Source organism: Balaenoptera physalus (genome assembly GCF_965194825.1).
Source record: "Balaenoptera physalus genome assembly, chromosome: 9".
Taxonomy (NCBI): Eukaryota; Metazoa; Chordata; class Mammalia; order Artiodactyla; family Balaenopteridae; genus Balaenoptera; species Balaenoptera physalus.
Window position 1 is genome coordinate 89880098 of NC_138888.1, and position 16424 is coordinate 89896521.

At 36.7% G+C, this 16424-nt stretch overlaps 1 protein-coding gene across 10 annotated transcripts in view; it reads left to right on the top strand.

Annotated features, from left to right (window-relative positions):
- SNAP91 (synaptosome associated protein 91) overlaps window positions 1–16424 on the top strand; it is a 171432-nt gene that overhangs the window by 85516 nt on the left and 69492 nt on the right. For 5 of the 10 annotated variants that reach the window (XM_082474181.1, XM_082474184.1, XM_082474185.1 and 2 more), the window contains exons 10-12: window positions 1804–1887; window positions 4383–4453; window positions 10056–10083. In XM_082474181.1, the coding sequence (XP_082330307.1) occupies window positions 1804–1887; window positions 4383–4453; window positions 10056–10083 (183 nt within the window). The remainder of the gene's footprint in view (window positions 1–1803; window positions 1888–4382; window positions 4454–10055; window positions 10084–16424) is intronic. The other 5 variants (XM_082474183.1, XM_082474190.1, XM_082474189.1 and 2 more) reach the window with 1 other exon arrangement.

Below are 16424 nucleotides of genomic sequence, written 5' to 3' on the forward strand. Positions count from 1 at the left end.
GGTATTGTCTTGGATATGGCTAAAAATTGTGTGCTATTAAAATGCTATTAAAATTTCTTTATTAGATTATAATCTAATAAAGATGTATTAATTATTATTAATAAAAAGCAAAGAAAATCACTGTGCTTTCATTTTAAATTATTTAATTATTTACATTATTAACATTAACATTTACATTGCAGTTTTAAAAAATAACCCAAATACATGTTAACCTAAAAAATGTAGATATCTAAGTATTTAACTCAATGAATAGCTTATAGAAATGGTAAATCATATTTATTTCAACTGTATAGACTGCTCTCACCATGGAACAGGAGGAAAACTAGTCATGTTGTTAGAGAGGCTGGCAGGTTAAGAAGAAAAGAGGTCCTCGTTTATCTCAGTTTGGGCAGAGTCTGAAGGGAGATAAAGAAAGGTTTAAAAGCATACTTAAATACCTTTCTGTTTTTAAAATTAGAAAATTATAGCATATCATTGACAGATTTACATACTTGGCTTTAATTTTTAATGATACCGTTATATTCTTTACAGTTTATATAATCTTCTCTCAAGAAGTCCAGAGGCATAATATTTTATGTAATGATGTATGTTCTGTGTTATTATAATTTGGGGAACAGAGACCCATCCTTAAAGAAGATAAAATCTTACTCTGGTTCTAGTAGAAAGCGATTCTGTGGTAGAGATTCATTAGATACTGGTAACATTCTATCCTCTGCTTTTGTTATGACTTTAAGAGCCACATAGACTTCAGTATTAACATTTATTTTGAAATTACCTCCTTATAAAAAAAAATCTTCTAGTTCATTTCTCCAGTGTATATTTAAATCTCAATTCGAAAGTTTTGTGTGCTTCTGAAATTTCTTAATAAGTTACTTAATTGTGATTTCTGTTGGGTTCATGAGCAGCAGAGCTAAACACACCCCCTAATTTTTATTTAGAACCCTTCCACAGGTCTAATTGGAGGCTTGTCATTGAGCTGGGGCTTTAGACCCACTGTGACAGTCTGGTCGGACAGAAGCTGGAATGTGAGCTGTCCTAGGGTTAGTCCTTCGGATAGTGTTAGACCAGAACTAATCTGGAGATGGGTCAGAAATGCCAGGTAGTGTGGACTCTGTTTGAGACCTCTGAGATTGGGTTCTACTCTCTGCCAGGCTTCTCTGTGGCTGCCATGACCACTGAATCTAGCCGTGGCGATGAACAAAAATAACCAGCAAGGAAGAGGATTAAGGAGATAGATGATGGGGACCAGAAGGGCTACCTATTGACTGGGAGTAGGGAAAGGCTGCTCCTAACTGAGAAAGGATTAGAATTCCTCTTGCAGCAAGATGGAACACAGGGATTGAATGGATATCTTTCTGGTTAGAAAATGTACAGTAAATACCACTGTGGTCATCTGTAGCCCTTTTTAAATTGTGCATATAATATCATCATAACAGCGTTTTAAATGATTTATAAATACCAATGAAAAACATTTTTAAACACTCAAAAGTACTGTATTGAATAAGAAGTGAATATGATATCAGAACTGAAATATTCCTCCTCAGCACTTTCCAATGGTTTCTTAGATCTAATAATCAAAAAATTTGAATGACCTTTTGGTTGCTTTTTATTTCCATTTGTTTTTAATGATGCTTTAGGATCTAAAGCATCTGAATTGTAGATGGATGCTTCCTTTTTGATCCTGTACTCACAAACAGCTATGAATTTGTTTCAAGAAAAGGATTTTCAAAATACTATTTCCTGTTTGGTGTGTGTGCATGTGTTCCGAATTTAATATATCTCCATTTATGAAAAACATCTTAGGTTTTGATGTCAGGAATTCTGGTTGATCTGAAAACTACTGGTAAAGAAAAGTCTCCTTTTAAAGACTGTACCACTGATGAATCGGTAACCATGATATATCACTGTTATTTATTAGCTTTCACAAGCTTCCTCTTGTTCTTTGGGTTGGTATTTTCACCTGATTGGTCTGTTGACTTCAGCATTATTTAAAATAAGCAACTAAAGATACTGCTAATTATACTAAAGTTCCTTTTACAACAGCAGAGGCATTCTCAAAGTTTTGCCCCTTGGAAATTTGAGACAGTTTTCATTTTTGTCTGCTGCATGCCAGGATGTGCTCAGTGCCATAGATAGAGCTCAGAAGGCCAATATTCCTACACTCAACGAACTTTACTATCAAAGTCGTTTTTTTTCCCTCCAGAAATGTTTGAGGAGTTTATTTCTGTTAGATTTCACATGTCCTAATAAGAGATATAAATGATGAAGCATTTTTAAACGTCTAAGCTAAAATGCTCCAAACTTAATTTTATGTGCAATGCATTGCAAAATAACACCTCTTAAAGACAAAGTCAGTTTTGTAGTCTGTGTTCTTGGTCACATTTCTCTCAACTATTGTGATTTTAGTGACTACTACTTTATTTTTAATTTTTTTCTTAAATTATTAAGAAACTTTACAAAAAGAATGAAATTGGAAACTATCATCCTAGTTTTTGTTTTCTTTGTTTTACATAATTAAGAAACTATATAGGAAAAAATACTACTTCTTTTGTTATCCCATACTGTTCTCTATTTTATAACTATAAATAGCATTTCTTAAACAGGTTTAGCACAGAATCACATTTCTTTTACATTGCATTTAATATTCAGAGGACCTAAGTCTTCTAACTAGAGAGAGGTTCTGTGGCTTGATATATTTTTCGTTACTGTGATCCCAATGAGAAGAATGGAAACCAAAAAGTTTAAAGTTATATGCCTGGGCCTCCTAGATTCCATTATTATGACAATTATAATTATTACTATTATGACAATTATAATGGAAGTTATCAGGTGTGAATTCATCTAAAAATTGTGAAGCCATTTTCTGTCTTCTTCCTTTTAAAGTTACAATACACATTCTGTTTATTAAGCGAGCGCATCTTAGTAGGTTACAATTTTTCTATAGAGCAAAATTTCCTTTATCTCTTAAAAATTCATTTTTTAAAACTTAGACGTATACCCCTAGTTGTAGTTTACTGGAATTTGCTAAGTCAGCTTTTACCTGACCTATATTAAGAATTCTAATTTTTATAACTTTCAAAATTTGTTATATCTCCTGAAAGTCATTTTTTCTACTCTACAGTAATTAACTTTTTATATAACGTTCACAGGGCTGTCCCTTTCTACCCTACCTTCATCACTTTGATCAAGTTAATATTTTTATTCACTTACTAATTTATATTTATAAATTTATGTGTGGCTCACTTAGTAATTTACACATACAATAATCTCACATAATTATATATATAATAATATTATTGTTAAGGCAGTATATGAGTCTATTAGTGAAATGAAAATGAATATTAAATGTACTAAACAATTTTAATAAGAATTTTATTTTCATTTGTCATTATAGGTACAATGTAAAATGTACAGTTATACTATTTTTTTAGCAGTTAGCATAGTTACTTTAAAATCCCTCAGAATTAATTTTATATTAATTTTAAGAATAATTGTCAAAATTAAATGTATCTATAAATGTTATGCCAGTCTTTGAATGCCTATGCTGCTGTTAAAGTCTAACTTGGGTTAAGATTATTCGAGAAAGGTGAAATTAAATTTCTAATGCTTGAGGAATAGATGGGATGGAATATTTATATGAACCTATTATTTCTTCTCCTAATATACAGCAAAATGCCATCACTTTATATTGCCTAAAATATGATGATAAAAACATTCAGGTACTTCTTAATAAAAGAGGTGTAATATATTAAATTTGCCAAAACACAGTAGTCTGTTATATAACATTAATACTTGCTAAAGTTACTTTACTATGTATATAAATTAAATAGCTCAATAACAAGAAAATCTTAATTGTGGTTGACTATTAAAGTTGTATTTTTCCCCCACAACTCTCACTTACCCTCTCTTTTTTAATAAAGTAGTAATTTTCCCTAATATTTCAGTCAAATGTGGATAAGTGAGATTTTACTGTATTTTCATATTTCTGTAAGTTTGTATTTGGGCACTTATATTTTTGACTTGGATACAAATACCTTTACTTTTTTCACTGTGGTCTTATGGAAACATATGGTGAACTTGATTTAATTGACTTTACTACATTTAAGTAATATCTTAGTAAAAGTCTATCCAATGTCATTTCTACACCGAAACCACACTGTAACACTGTTTGTTATGCAGTGAAGTTAAGTACATGTATGATGGGCCTGTTGGAGATTCTGTGGAATTTAAATATTTAAGTACCAAAAGACCCTGGAATGAAATTATCTCCCATATGTATTAGGGTGCCCAGACCTGCACTATACAAAGTTACAGTGATGTTCCAGTGTATTTATTTTGAAAGAAAGCAATGCAGACATTTATTTTTTACTTTCTTATTGTAGGCTCCCAGCAGTCTTATGGAGACCCTTGAACAGCATCTAAATACATTAGAAGGAAAGAAACCTGGAAACAAGTACGCATTAGTTGTATATTCTAAATAAGATGAAAAGTACTAGAGTCATTCTTTATACAGTGAGATTTATCACAGTACTACCGTTTTAGGGTATGCTTTATTGTAATTATCCTGAGTTCCCTGAAAACCCCTACCCTTCCCATTAACTTATGACATCGTGACCCCATTATAGGTAATCTGTCTGAAGGCTAATTCAGCAAACTAGTAGGTTGTACCTGTGTTGGCTGGACTTGCTGATTTATTTATTATTTTGCCCTCAGAAGGGACTCACAATCCTCAGAAAAAGAATTGCTCGTGCTAAAAATTGAGGCTGTCATCATTGGGAACCCAATTTCCCAAGCAGCCTTGAACACTCTGTTATGTTACCAACCCTACTGTGAAAAAGCAGAGCCTTCAGGAATGGCTTTCTGGACTTCAGACTCTCCCCAGGTGGACCCTTCGGCATGGCATGCTGCTGACACTTGACTCAGAGTTATTTTTCTAGACAGAGTAGCAGTTGAGCAGCGATAAGTGTAGTTTTAGTAGATTTTCAACCTTTCTGTTTGGACACTTAGATTTTTGACCATTTTTCCTGACTGCATGCCAAAAATGTCCAGGTTCCATTTTTGTCTTCTCTCCAGCCGGGGTCATACTTTTCGGTTCACAAAACCTGGTACTTTCCCGTCTTTGTGCCTCGCTCAGAGTGTAATTCTGCTAATCTTGGGTGCCTCCCCTCCTTGTCTCTGCGTGCGTGCATTTTACACATCCTGGGAGGGCCATCTCATGAGGGCTTCCTTAATCATAGACCACACTGTTTAATGACTCCCCTCCCCACCTCCCCTGCCCCGATATGTGGTTTAAACGGATTTTCTGATTCTTAAGGTCAGGGACTATTTTATACTTCATTATCTCCACCTAAAAACGTAATGTAGCTCTCTCTACAGAGTCAGCTTGAAATCTGTTTTTGTTGGTGATCCCAGCTTTATGTTGATTCTGTTTAGATCGACAGCAGAAATTGGTAGAGACAACCCGTGAACTGCTCATTGCAGGGCTATAGGCTGATCGTGGATTTTACCTGTGATACAGCTATCAAAATGCACCTCCTTTCTGCTTGCTTCTCTCTGGGCATTCTCCCAGAATCTAGACTCTCGTGTCTTGAGTCACTTTTTTGCCTGTTGTTTAGCTAAGGGTGATTTCTGTCATCTTTTCCAAGTTAGTGTAAAAATTATTGCATGTCTTAAGTTTTCGATGGTAAACAACAGAATAGGGCTGTCTCAGGCTGTGATGGCAGAGCTGTTTGGAATGATGGATGACAGGACATCTCAGGGGCTCTGTCAAGGTTGTACCATTGTCCAAGGTCTGTCCCCACTTCAGTGTGGCCAAGGACGATCAGACTTGTGTGGGTAGATTGATGTCAACTGAAAAGACGTGCGAGTATGTTAAGTCACAAAAGAGGGTGCCCGCTTCCAGTAATTGCTGCCTCCTCCCACCCCTCCCGTATTAGGGTATCTGGGAAGCCAAATGAGTCGCCTAGGATTTAAGCCAAAGGAGGCAGGAAGCCTGAGAAATGTCCCTCTTCCTGTGGCAGATGGATCCCTTTAGCTGAGGAAATATGCATATGCCAGAGTTAGAACCTCTCCCTTGGGCAATGCAGGACGCGCATGGGTGCAAGTCAGCTTCTCCGCGCTCTTCCCCCCTCAGGTCCCCGCACCCCGCACAGGTCCACCCTCTTCCCTCCTGAAATCTGCCAGGGCTGCAATCCTGTGAGAAGCCGCCTCCTAGAGTGGATCTCATCAGCCCTAACTTCAGCTCTAAAGCCGCCCCCTTGTGGCTGCTGCCAACTATTTTTGGACTATTTAGCTATGGACACTTGGTTACATTTCTAAGAGTAGTAAAATAAGAACTTAATGATCCTCTGTTTTGAATTACCTTGTACTGAGCGTAATTTTCCTCTCTCCTTTAAAATCATTTTATGCTTGTCAGATTTCTTTTCTGAATTGGCTGAGACCACCTATGAACTTGTCTTTTGCTTATTCCCTATTTTTAAAATAAATGAACTATAGTAGTTAACTATTTTCTTCTTTGTATGTTTGTGCTTACCTGGGACCTTAAGTGAAGGGTGAGTACTATATTGAGTGACTTTTTTTGCATTTGGTTATTCCTAAAAATGCAAAAAACACTCTTAAAATTCCACATTTGGTATTTAGAACATTGAAAACTGATTTCTGTCCATTTTACACATCTGTGTTTTTTCATTATACTTTTAAAATTTTCTCTTAAGGTGACTCGCATAAATGGTTTTATTTTGGTCTTCTTTGATCAAGACTAACAGACTCTCTTAGTTGTATATTCAGATATCCCTCTTAGATTTTAGAAATCAAAGACTTTTCACTTGTTTAGTAAACAAAAGATTTCCCTATGGCACATGGCAGAAGTGCCAAAAGACAATGCTATAAAGAAAATTAATTACTTAAACGGGTTTTCTTTGTCTTCTGGTAGCAGTATAAAACTATTCTAACCTCTAAGTCAAGTAAATGCATAAAATGAAGCATTTTCAAATGTCTGCTAAAAAATATGTAGGCCTTTTATATTTAGTGCCTTATATCCACCGATACTCATTTTTGAAATTCTATGCAATACTGTGTGATATGCCTTTGTATATTGTCTGTTTCTGTAATTCCACAGAACAAAAGAGAGAAATTGATTTTATTTTATATGTGGGTTTACTAAGTGTTGAGAGTTAGTAAAGAAACTCAAGTTTATTGTAATTAAAATTATTTGGAAGAGATAGGTTTTTCACATCTGTGTTTTGTTTGTCTTTCTGACTAGCGTTTTTGACCAAAAACTGTGTAGCGATTAGTGTTGTGAATAAGAAATAAAATTTCTTCTTTTGATAGTTTACTGTTAACACATGGGAAGTGTAAACCTTAACATTTTCTGTGTTCATCATAGAAACCCATGTATTTGTTTGTAACATTTTACAGGATCTATGGGTCATGCATTCTCTTCTAAAATTACATTCATGCTTTATTTTCCCCCAACATGGTCCACCATGTACTAAATTTCTCTAGCTGAAGTTGTTGAAATAAGTATTGGGCTTTAAATAATATCATTATATATAAAAGATTGTAGCATTTTCTTTTATAAATGGTGAATAGCCAGTAGGGCAGAAAATCGGCTAAGGAACAGGTAAAAAGAAGCAATTTGTGTGTTGTGTAGGAGAGAAACAAATGTGATGGGCTCCCCTGTGTTTTTGTCAGGACAGGCTGGAATGTGAAATGTGCACAGACAGACTTGGACTGAAGCCTGAAATCCACCATTAAAGAATGATGAGACTTTGGCGAGTTATTTACCTCTCTGAGCCTCAGAGCCCTCAGACTTTAATCAGTGTTGAGTGATGCTTTTTAAAGCTGTGGCCCCAATGGGAGCACCTCTGGTTCTACCTTTTTGATGAAATCATGGCAAAACCTGGATCTGGTCCATGGGAACAGAAGTCATACATCCTGACAGTTTAGTTTCATACAAAATAATTTTTAAGATGTTTGGTTAATTTATTTTTAAGATGTTTGGTTAGTTTATTTTGGTTAATATGTTTATCTGACATAAAACAATGAGATAGGTTTGCTTCCTTCAAAGAATTTGGCATCTAGTGGAGAAGACAGACGAATAAGATACAGTGCTTTAAGTGGGATGATAGTGGGAGACAGTAGGAGATTTTTTTGCTGAATCCATGGGGTAGCTACAAGTGTCATTTAATAATAGCACTCATGCGAGAGCTTGACAAAGTGATTCTTGTGCCAATTATGATATTCTGTACTTAGGTTTGAGCATGATATTCTTTAGTAGTAGGTAGAGAAATTCTGTCATTTTTACTATATCTTTATTTTGCTACAGAGTATAGAATATGTTAGAAACTTTTATGTGTTAGTTTGGAAATACAGTTCAAAAAGTTCTCGTTCATCCTCAATTCTCTTTTCTGTATTACTATTGCTCATTGTGTCAGTACCATTAAGAATTGGTTCATGAAAATCTCTTGAGAGAGAAGCAAATTAATTTCAATTAACTCATTCTTAGAAACTGACCACATCAGATGGCTTCTATGTTTTCTTTGCAGAGTTAAGGCTATTATTTTCTTGGATTTTTATTTAGACTTAACTCCCTTCCTTTTCTCCATATGTAAAGAGAAAAAAGTGGTAGGAGTGGAGGAATTGTTAACCAAAAACTCATTAGGGAATTTTCAACCTCAGTACTAGATTTTTAGGTTCCTAAGTTTCTGAGATATAGAGAATACTGTGATTCCATTTATTTCAGTAGACCCTTGATGAGCAATGTAGAGAAGCATATATCCTTTTCTTCATAGGATATGTTACTCTGAAGATAACAGCCCAACTACACATAACCTAATCGAGTGTAACCCTTAGGCTTCTATCTTCCTTATATCACAGAAATCTCTGTTAGCCCTTGCTTTCTTGTTCATTTTAAGTGAAAACTAAATTTAGACAGGAAATGGCAGGCTTGTGTTTGCAAATGAAGTTGAACATAAGAGGTATTAATCTGGCATATAATATTGTTAAATTTCTTTTGCTGTATCCAATAAAACAAAAATTCATGATATTGTACAAAACTCCAGTTACTAAATCTCTGCTGATTTTATTTTACTCCTGCCACGTGTGATATTTTCTCTGTAGATAAGTAGAAGGGCATCCCTGCCATACTCTGAGACCCTGACAATAGTCTTCTTATTGAAATGTCTTTTTTTCTTCATTTTGTTTCCTTACTAATTTATTTTCCACCAACTCAGGTTAGTAAAACCTACGCTGTTTAGGCAGTCGTCTCTGAAGCATTTTGCTAGAAATGATATACTATAATCAGTGCTACCAGCAATCTAACTGAAAAAATATATATATTTCTTCCTGATTTTCCCTCACTCCCTTAGACACAAGCATTGAGGTTACTCTTCTTTTTCCAGCTCCCAAGTTCTCACAAGATAATGGGAATATTTCTCATAGACAGTTTTCATTACAGCCATGAAAAAAACCAGACAGTCTCTAGGAGTACTCACAGTGTGGAGAATGCACAGTGTGTCTCAGCTCAGTGTGGAAGCTGAGACACACATCAGGCACAGGGCTTGTAGGGATCTTTTTTTTAATTCTAGTGTTCCTTTTAGGTATCACAATTATGACTAAATGAATCACAATGTTGCTTTAACCTTAATGGGTTTTCTAACTTTTAAAAATAATAAACCGGACGGTTTTTTAAAAATTCTGTAAAGCATTATTTTTCCCAAGTCTTGGCAAATTTTTTAAAATTCCAATTTGAACAGTTTATTTTTGATGGACGTAGGCAATAAAGATCAACTCGAATAATTAATTGAGTTGCTAGAGATACCAAAAAAAAGATTTTGAATTTAAGAATTTCTAATACTAGAAATTAAGTGGATGGGAGACATTGGAAGCAGATGTCATAATTGAGTAAAAGATAAAATATATTTTAAAAATAGTTTATCCATTACTAAAAAAGTCTATATATAAACAAGTTAATGCTTGACCAAGCATCAAACTTAAGTGCTTCTACAAATGTATTCATGTATATCCAGTTTTAATTCTTTTTGGTTGCCTTTTAGATCTGGTGCTCCCTCTCCATTAAGTAAGGTAAGTTTGTTTTTTGTTTTGTTTTGACCATTTTAACAACTTTGGTTTTTTTTTTTCATTTTAACAACTTTTGATTGTACAGTTCAGTGGCATTAAGTACATTTACATTTTTGGGCAGCCATCACTATCATCCATTTGGAGAACATTTATCATCTTCCCCAACTGAAACTCTGTACCCTTTAAACACTAACTCCCCGTCCCCCTCTCTGACCACTCTCACCCCCAGCTCCTGGCAGGCACCATTCTACTTTCTGTCTCTATGAATTTGATTACTCTAGGTACCTCAAATAAGTGGAACCGTCCTTCAGTATCTGTCCTTTTGTGACTGGCGTATTTTACTTAGCATAGTATCTTCAACGTTCATCCATGTTGTAGCATATGTCAGAAATTTCCTTTCTTTTTAAGTCTGAATACTATTCCATTCTATGTGTGTACCACATTTTGTTCATCCATCCATCCATCCATTAATGATCACTTGGGTCACTTCTGCCTTTTGGCTATTGTAAATAATGCTCCTGTGAACATGGTGTACAAGTATCTGTTCAAGTCCCTGTTTGCAGTTCTTTTGGGTCTACACCCAGAAGTGGAATTGCTGAATCATATGATAATTTTATTTTTAATTTCTTGAGGAAAGGTAAGTTTTTATGTATTCCCCTTTGTATTAGTTTCTTAGTCATATAGCAGTGTCATATAGCAATGTCTACTTAGCCCTCTATCTGGACTAAATTTTTCTTTAAGTAGAAGAAATTTTCATACATTTATATTACAACTGAAAACAAATGTGTCAGTGTTAACGTCTTACTAGTTACAAAGCACTTTCACGTACTCTGAATCACAGCCCTGTGAGATAAATAAGGCACATAACATTGTGCCTGCTTTGATGGTAGAGAAACCAATTGTCGTTGGGTATCCTTGCAAGCATGCCTTTTAGACAGTCTACCGTAATAACTGTCACAACTCCTTCACCTCCCTCTCTCCTTTAGCATCTTGAAGGACAGGATTAGGGTTGTTAGTGACAAGAGTATTTACTTCTCTAGGTCAGTAGTTCACATTTGCCATTGTATGTTTCACATTGCCATTTTCATTGCAAAAATGTGATAAATGTGCTCTTTCCTCTTTGCCAAATTTCTGTTACATAACTGCTGTTATTCCAGACAAGAAGGTTGGCATTATGACTGCACAGGGTACCCCAGACAACCTTTACTGTGTCAATACCTGGCCGGCTGCCCAAGAGACCCTCAGGGAGCTCCAACAATCAAACAAACAAAGAAACAAACAACCTAAGCTCCCTGGTGATTCTGCTACAGAGCCAGGTTTAAAATCATTATGTCACATGGGAGAAGATGACGGTGTGGGAAGACGCAGAGTTAGCATCTCCCCACAACTAGGGAGCCTGCTGGCCACTGGTTGGGGACTCTGATGCCCAAGGAGATTGGAGGAACCCCAAAGTGAACTGGTAGGACGTAGGGGGACTGAGTGGGGAGGAGAAGTGAAGGCCAGACAAGGAGCAGGAGAGAAATAGAGGGCGGCTGCCCCGTCCACTGGGGCCGCGGGAGCCTCTGACCTCCCAGGCTGGTCCCCTACCATCCAAAGCCCCCTCCAGGCTGCGTGGGTCCTGGGAGCATAGGAGGGAGGCCAGGGAGATTGGGAGAGGCAGGTGGGAGGGGCCCTCCGGGAGGAGTGGGAGAAGAGCAGAGGGTGATTGCCCCGCCCACTCGGGCACGGGGATCCTGCTGAGCTCCCAGGCCGGTTCCATCCCCACCAAGGCCCACCCTTCCCTGCCGGCCGCACTGGTCCTGGGGGCATAGGAGGGAGGCCAGGGAGATCAGGAGAGGCAGGCGGTGTGGGGGAGAGGTGGCCCTCTGGGAGGAGCGGGAGAGGAGAGTAGGGCGTTTGCCGCACCGACTTGAGCCCAGGAAGCCTGCTGGGCTCCCAGGTGAGGTCCCCCGCCCTCTGAGACCAGGGGTGGGAGGCACGCCTGGCCCCTCCTGTTCCTTGAGCCTAAGCCACACACCCCCCAAAGCTCCCAAGGCCTTTTCCAGCCCTGTGGGTCCTGAGCATTGGCCCCGCCCACCACCCAGACCTTGCCCTTGCTTAGGTGCCGCCCCCCACAGCCAAGGCCTCCCCCTCCTCTTTTTTTTCCTTTCCCTCCTCTTTTTTACTATTGTGGTACTGATGTACCTTCCAGTTGTTGATTGATCTATAGTTGTATTTTTACGTTCTTTCTAACATGTCTGTTAGGTTCCTAGTCTAATTTTATTTTTTACTTTGTTTTTTTTATTTTTTTTTACCTCCCCACATGGCTTGCGGGATCTTAATTTTCAAGCCTGGGGTTGGGGGGAAGCTCCTGCAGTGGGAGTAGGAGCTCTGAGTCCAAACCACTGGACTAGCAGAGAACCTCAGACCCCAAGGAATATTCACCGGAGTGAGGTCTCACGGAGTTCCTCATCTCAGCACCAAGAACCAGCTCTACACAACAGCCTACAAACTCCGGTGTTGGAAGCCTCAGACCAAACAACCAGTAAGACAGTAACACAATCCCACTCATTAAAAAAAAAAAAAAAATAGCAAAAAAATATGTCACAGATGAAGGAGCAAGGTAAAAACCTACAAAACCAAATAAATGAAAAGGAAATAGGCAATCTACCTGAAAAAAAGTTCAGAGTAATGATAGTAAAGATGATCCAGAATCTTGGAAATAGAATGGAGGCATGGATTGAGAAAATACAAGAAATGTTTAACAAAGATCTAGAAGAACTAAAGAACAAACAAACAGAGATAACAACACAATAACTGAAATGAAAAATACACTACAAGAAATCAATAACAGAATAACTGAGGCAGAAGAGCGAATAAGTAAGCTGGAAGACAAAATGGTGGAAATAACTGCCGAGAAGCAGAATAAAGAAAAAAGAATGAAAAGAATAAGACCTCTCAGACAACACTAAACGCACCAACATTCGAATTATAGGGGTCCCAGAAGAAGAAGAGAAAAAGAAAGGGTCTGAGAAAATATTTGAAGAGATTATAGTAGAAAACTTCCCTAACATGGGAAAGGAAATAGTCACCCAAGTCCAGGAAGCACAGAGAGTCCCATACAGGGTAAACCCTAGAAAAAACACACCAAGACACATATTAATCAAACTAACAAAAAGTAAATTCAAAGATAAAATATTAAAAGCAAGTGAAAAACAAAAATAAAATACAAAGGAATCCCCATAAGGTTATCAGCTGATTTTTCAACAGAAACTCTGCAGGCCAGAAGGGAGTGGCAGGATATACTTAAAGTGATGAAAGAGAAAAACCTATAACCAAGATTACTCTACCCAGCAAGGATCTCATTCACATTCAGTGGAGAAGTCAAAAGCGTTTCAGACAAGTAAACGCTAAGAGAATTCAGCACCACCAAACCAGCTTTACAACAAATGCTAAAGAAACTTCTCTGAGCAGGAAACACAAGAGAAGGAAAAACGCACAAAAACAAACCGAAAACAACTAAGAAAATGGTAATAGGAGTATACATATTGATAATAACCCTGAATGGAAATGGATTAAATGCCCCAACCAAAAGACATAGACTGGCTGAATGGATAGAGAAATAAGACCCATATATGTGCTGTCTACAAGAGACCCACTTCAGACCTAGGCACACATACAGACTGAAAGTGAAGGGATGGAAAAAGATATTCCATGCAATGGAAATCAAATGAAAACTGGAGTGACAATACTCGTATCAGATAAAATAGACTTTAAAATAAAGACTGTTACAAGAGATAAGGAGGGACACTAAATAATGATCAAAGGATCAATCCAAGAAAAAAATGTAACAATTATAAATATTTATGCACCCAAAAAAGGAACACCTCAGTACATAAGGCAAATGCTAACAACCATGAAAGGAGAAATTGACAGTAATGCAATGATAGTAGGGGACTTTAACACCCCACTTACACCAATGGACAGATCATCCAAACAGAAAATAAATAAAGAAATACAGCTTTAAATGACACAATAGACCAGATAGATCTAATTGATATTTATAGAACATTCCACCCAAAAGTGGCAGAATACACTTTCTTCTCAAGTGCACACGGAACATTCTCCAGGATAGATCACATCTTGGGTCACAGATCAAGCCTTGGAAAATTTAAGAAAACTGTAATCATATCAGGCATCTTTGCTGACCACAATGCTATGAGATTGGAAGTCAGTTACAGGAAAAAAACTGTAAAAAACACAAACACATGGAGGCTAAAGAGTGTGCTACTAAATAACCAAGAGATCGCTGAAGAAATCAAAGAAGAAATTTAAAAATACATAGAAACAAATGACAATGAAAACACGAAGGCCCAAAACCTATGGGATGCAACAAAAGCAGTTCTAAGAGGGAAGTTTATAGCAATTCAATCTCAACTCAAGAAACAAGAAAAATCTCAAACAATCTAACCCTACACTTAAAACAACTAGAGAAAGAAGAACAAAGAAAACCCAAAGTCAGTAGAAGGAAAAAAATAAAGATCAGAGCAGAAATAAATGAAATAGAAACAGAAAACAGTAACAAAGATCAATAAAACTAAAAACTGGTTCTTTGAGAAGATAAACAAAATTGGCAAACCCTTAGCCAGATTCATCAAGAAAAAAAGGGAGAGGATGCAAATCAATAAAATTAGAAATGAAAAAGGAGAAATCACAACTGACACTGCAGAAATACAAAGGATTATAAGAGACTACTACAAACAACTATATGCCAATAAAATGGACAACCACAGAGAAATGGACAAATTCTTGGAAAGTTAAAATTTTCCAAGACAACCAGGAAGAATTAGAAAATATAAACAGATCTATCACAAGTAATGAAATTGAAACGGTATTTAAAAATCTTCCAACAAACAAAAGTCCAGGACCAGATGGCTCCACAGGTGAATTCTAGCAAACATTTAGAGAAGAGCTAATACCCATCCTTCTCAAACTCTTCCAAAAAATTGCAGAGAGAGAAATACTCCCAAATGCATTCTATGAAGCCACCATCATGCTGATACTAAAACCAGAAGAGATCACAAAAAAAAGAAAATTATAGACCAATATCACTGATGCACATAGATGCAAAAATCCTGAACAAAATACTAGCAAGTGGAATCCAACAGTACATTAAAAGGATCATACACCATGATCAAGTGGGATTTATCCCAGGGATACAAGGATTCTTCAATATATGTAAATCAATCAGTGTGAAGCACCACATTAACAAATTAAGGAATAAAAACCATATGGTCATCTCAATAGATGCAGAAGAAGCTTTTGACAAAATTCAACACCCATTTATGATTAAAAAAAAAACTCCAGAAAATGGGCATAGAGGGAACCTACCTCAACATAATAAAGGCCATATATGACAAACCCACAGCAAGCATCATACTCAATGGTGAAAAACTGAAAGCATTTCCACTAAGATTGGGAACAAGACAAGGATGTCCACTCTCGCCACTTTATTCAACATAATTTTGGAAGTCCTAGCCACAGGAATCAAAAGAAAAAGAAATAAAAGGAATACAAATTGGAAAAGAAGAAGTAAAACTGTCACTGTTTGCCAATGACATACTATACATAGAAAATCCTAAGGATGCCACCAGAAAACTACTAGAACTAATCAGTGAATTTGGTAAGGTTGCAGGATACAAAGTTACCATTGCAACAAAAAGAATAAAATACCTAGGAATAAACCTGCCTAAGGCTGTGAAAGACCTGTACTCAGAAAACTATAAAACACTGATGAAAGAAATCAAAAATGACATAAACAGATGGAGAAATATACCATGTTTGTGGATTGGAAGAATCAATATTGTGAAAATGACTATACTACCCAAAGCAATCTACAGATTCAGTGCAATCCCTAGCAAACTACCAATGGCATTCCTCACAGAATTAGAACAGAAAATTTTACAATTTGTATGGAAACACAGAAGACCCTGAATAGCTAAAGCAATCTTGAGAAAGAAAGAGAGAGTTGGAGGAATCAGGCTCCCCAACTTCAAACTATACCACAGAGATACAGTAGTCAAGACAGTATGGTACTGGTGCAAAAACAGAAATATAGGTCAGTGGTACAGGATAGAATGCCCAGAGATAAACCCACGCACCTATGGTCAACTAGTCTATGACAAAGGAGGCAAGGATATACAATGGAGAAAAGACAGTCTCTTCAGTAAGTGGTGCTGGGAAAACTGGAGAGCTACACATAAAAGAATGAAATTAGAACACTCCCTAACACCATACGCAAAAATAAACTCCAAATGGATTAAAGACTTAAATGTAAGACCAGACACTATAAAACTCTTAGAGGA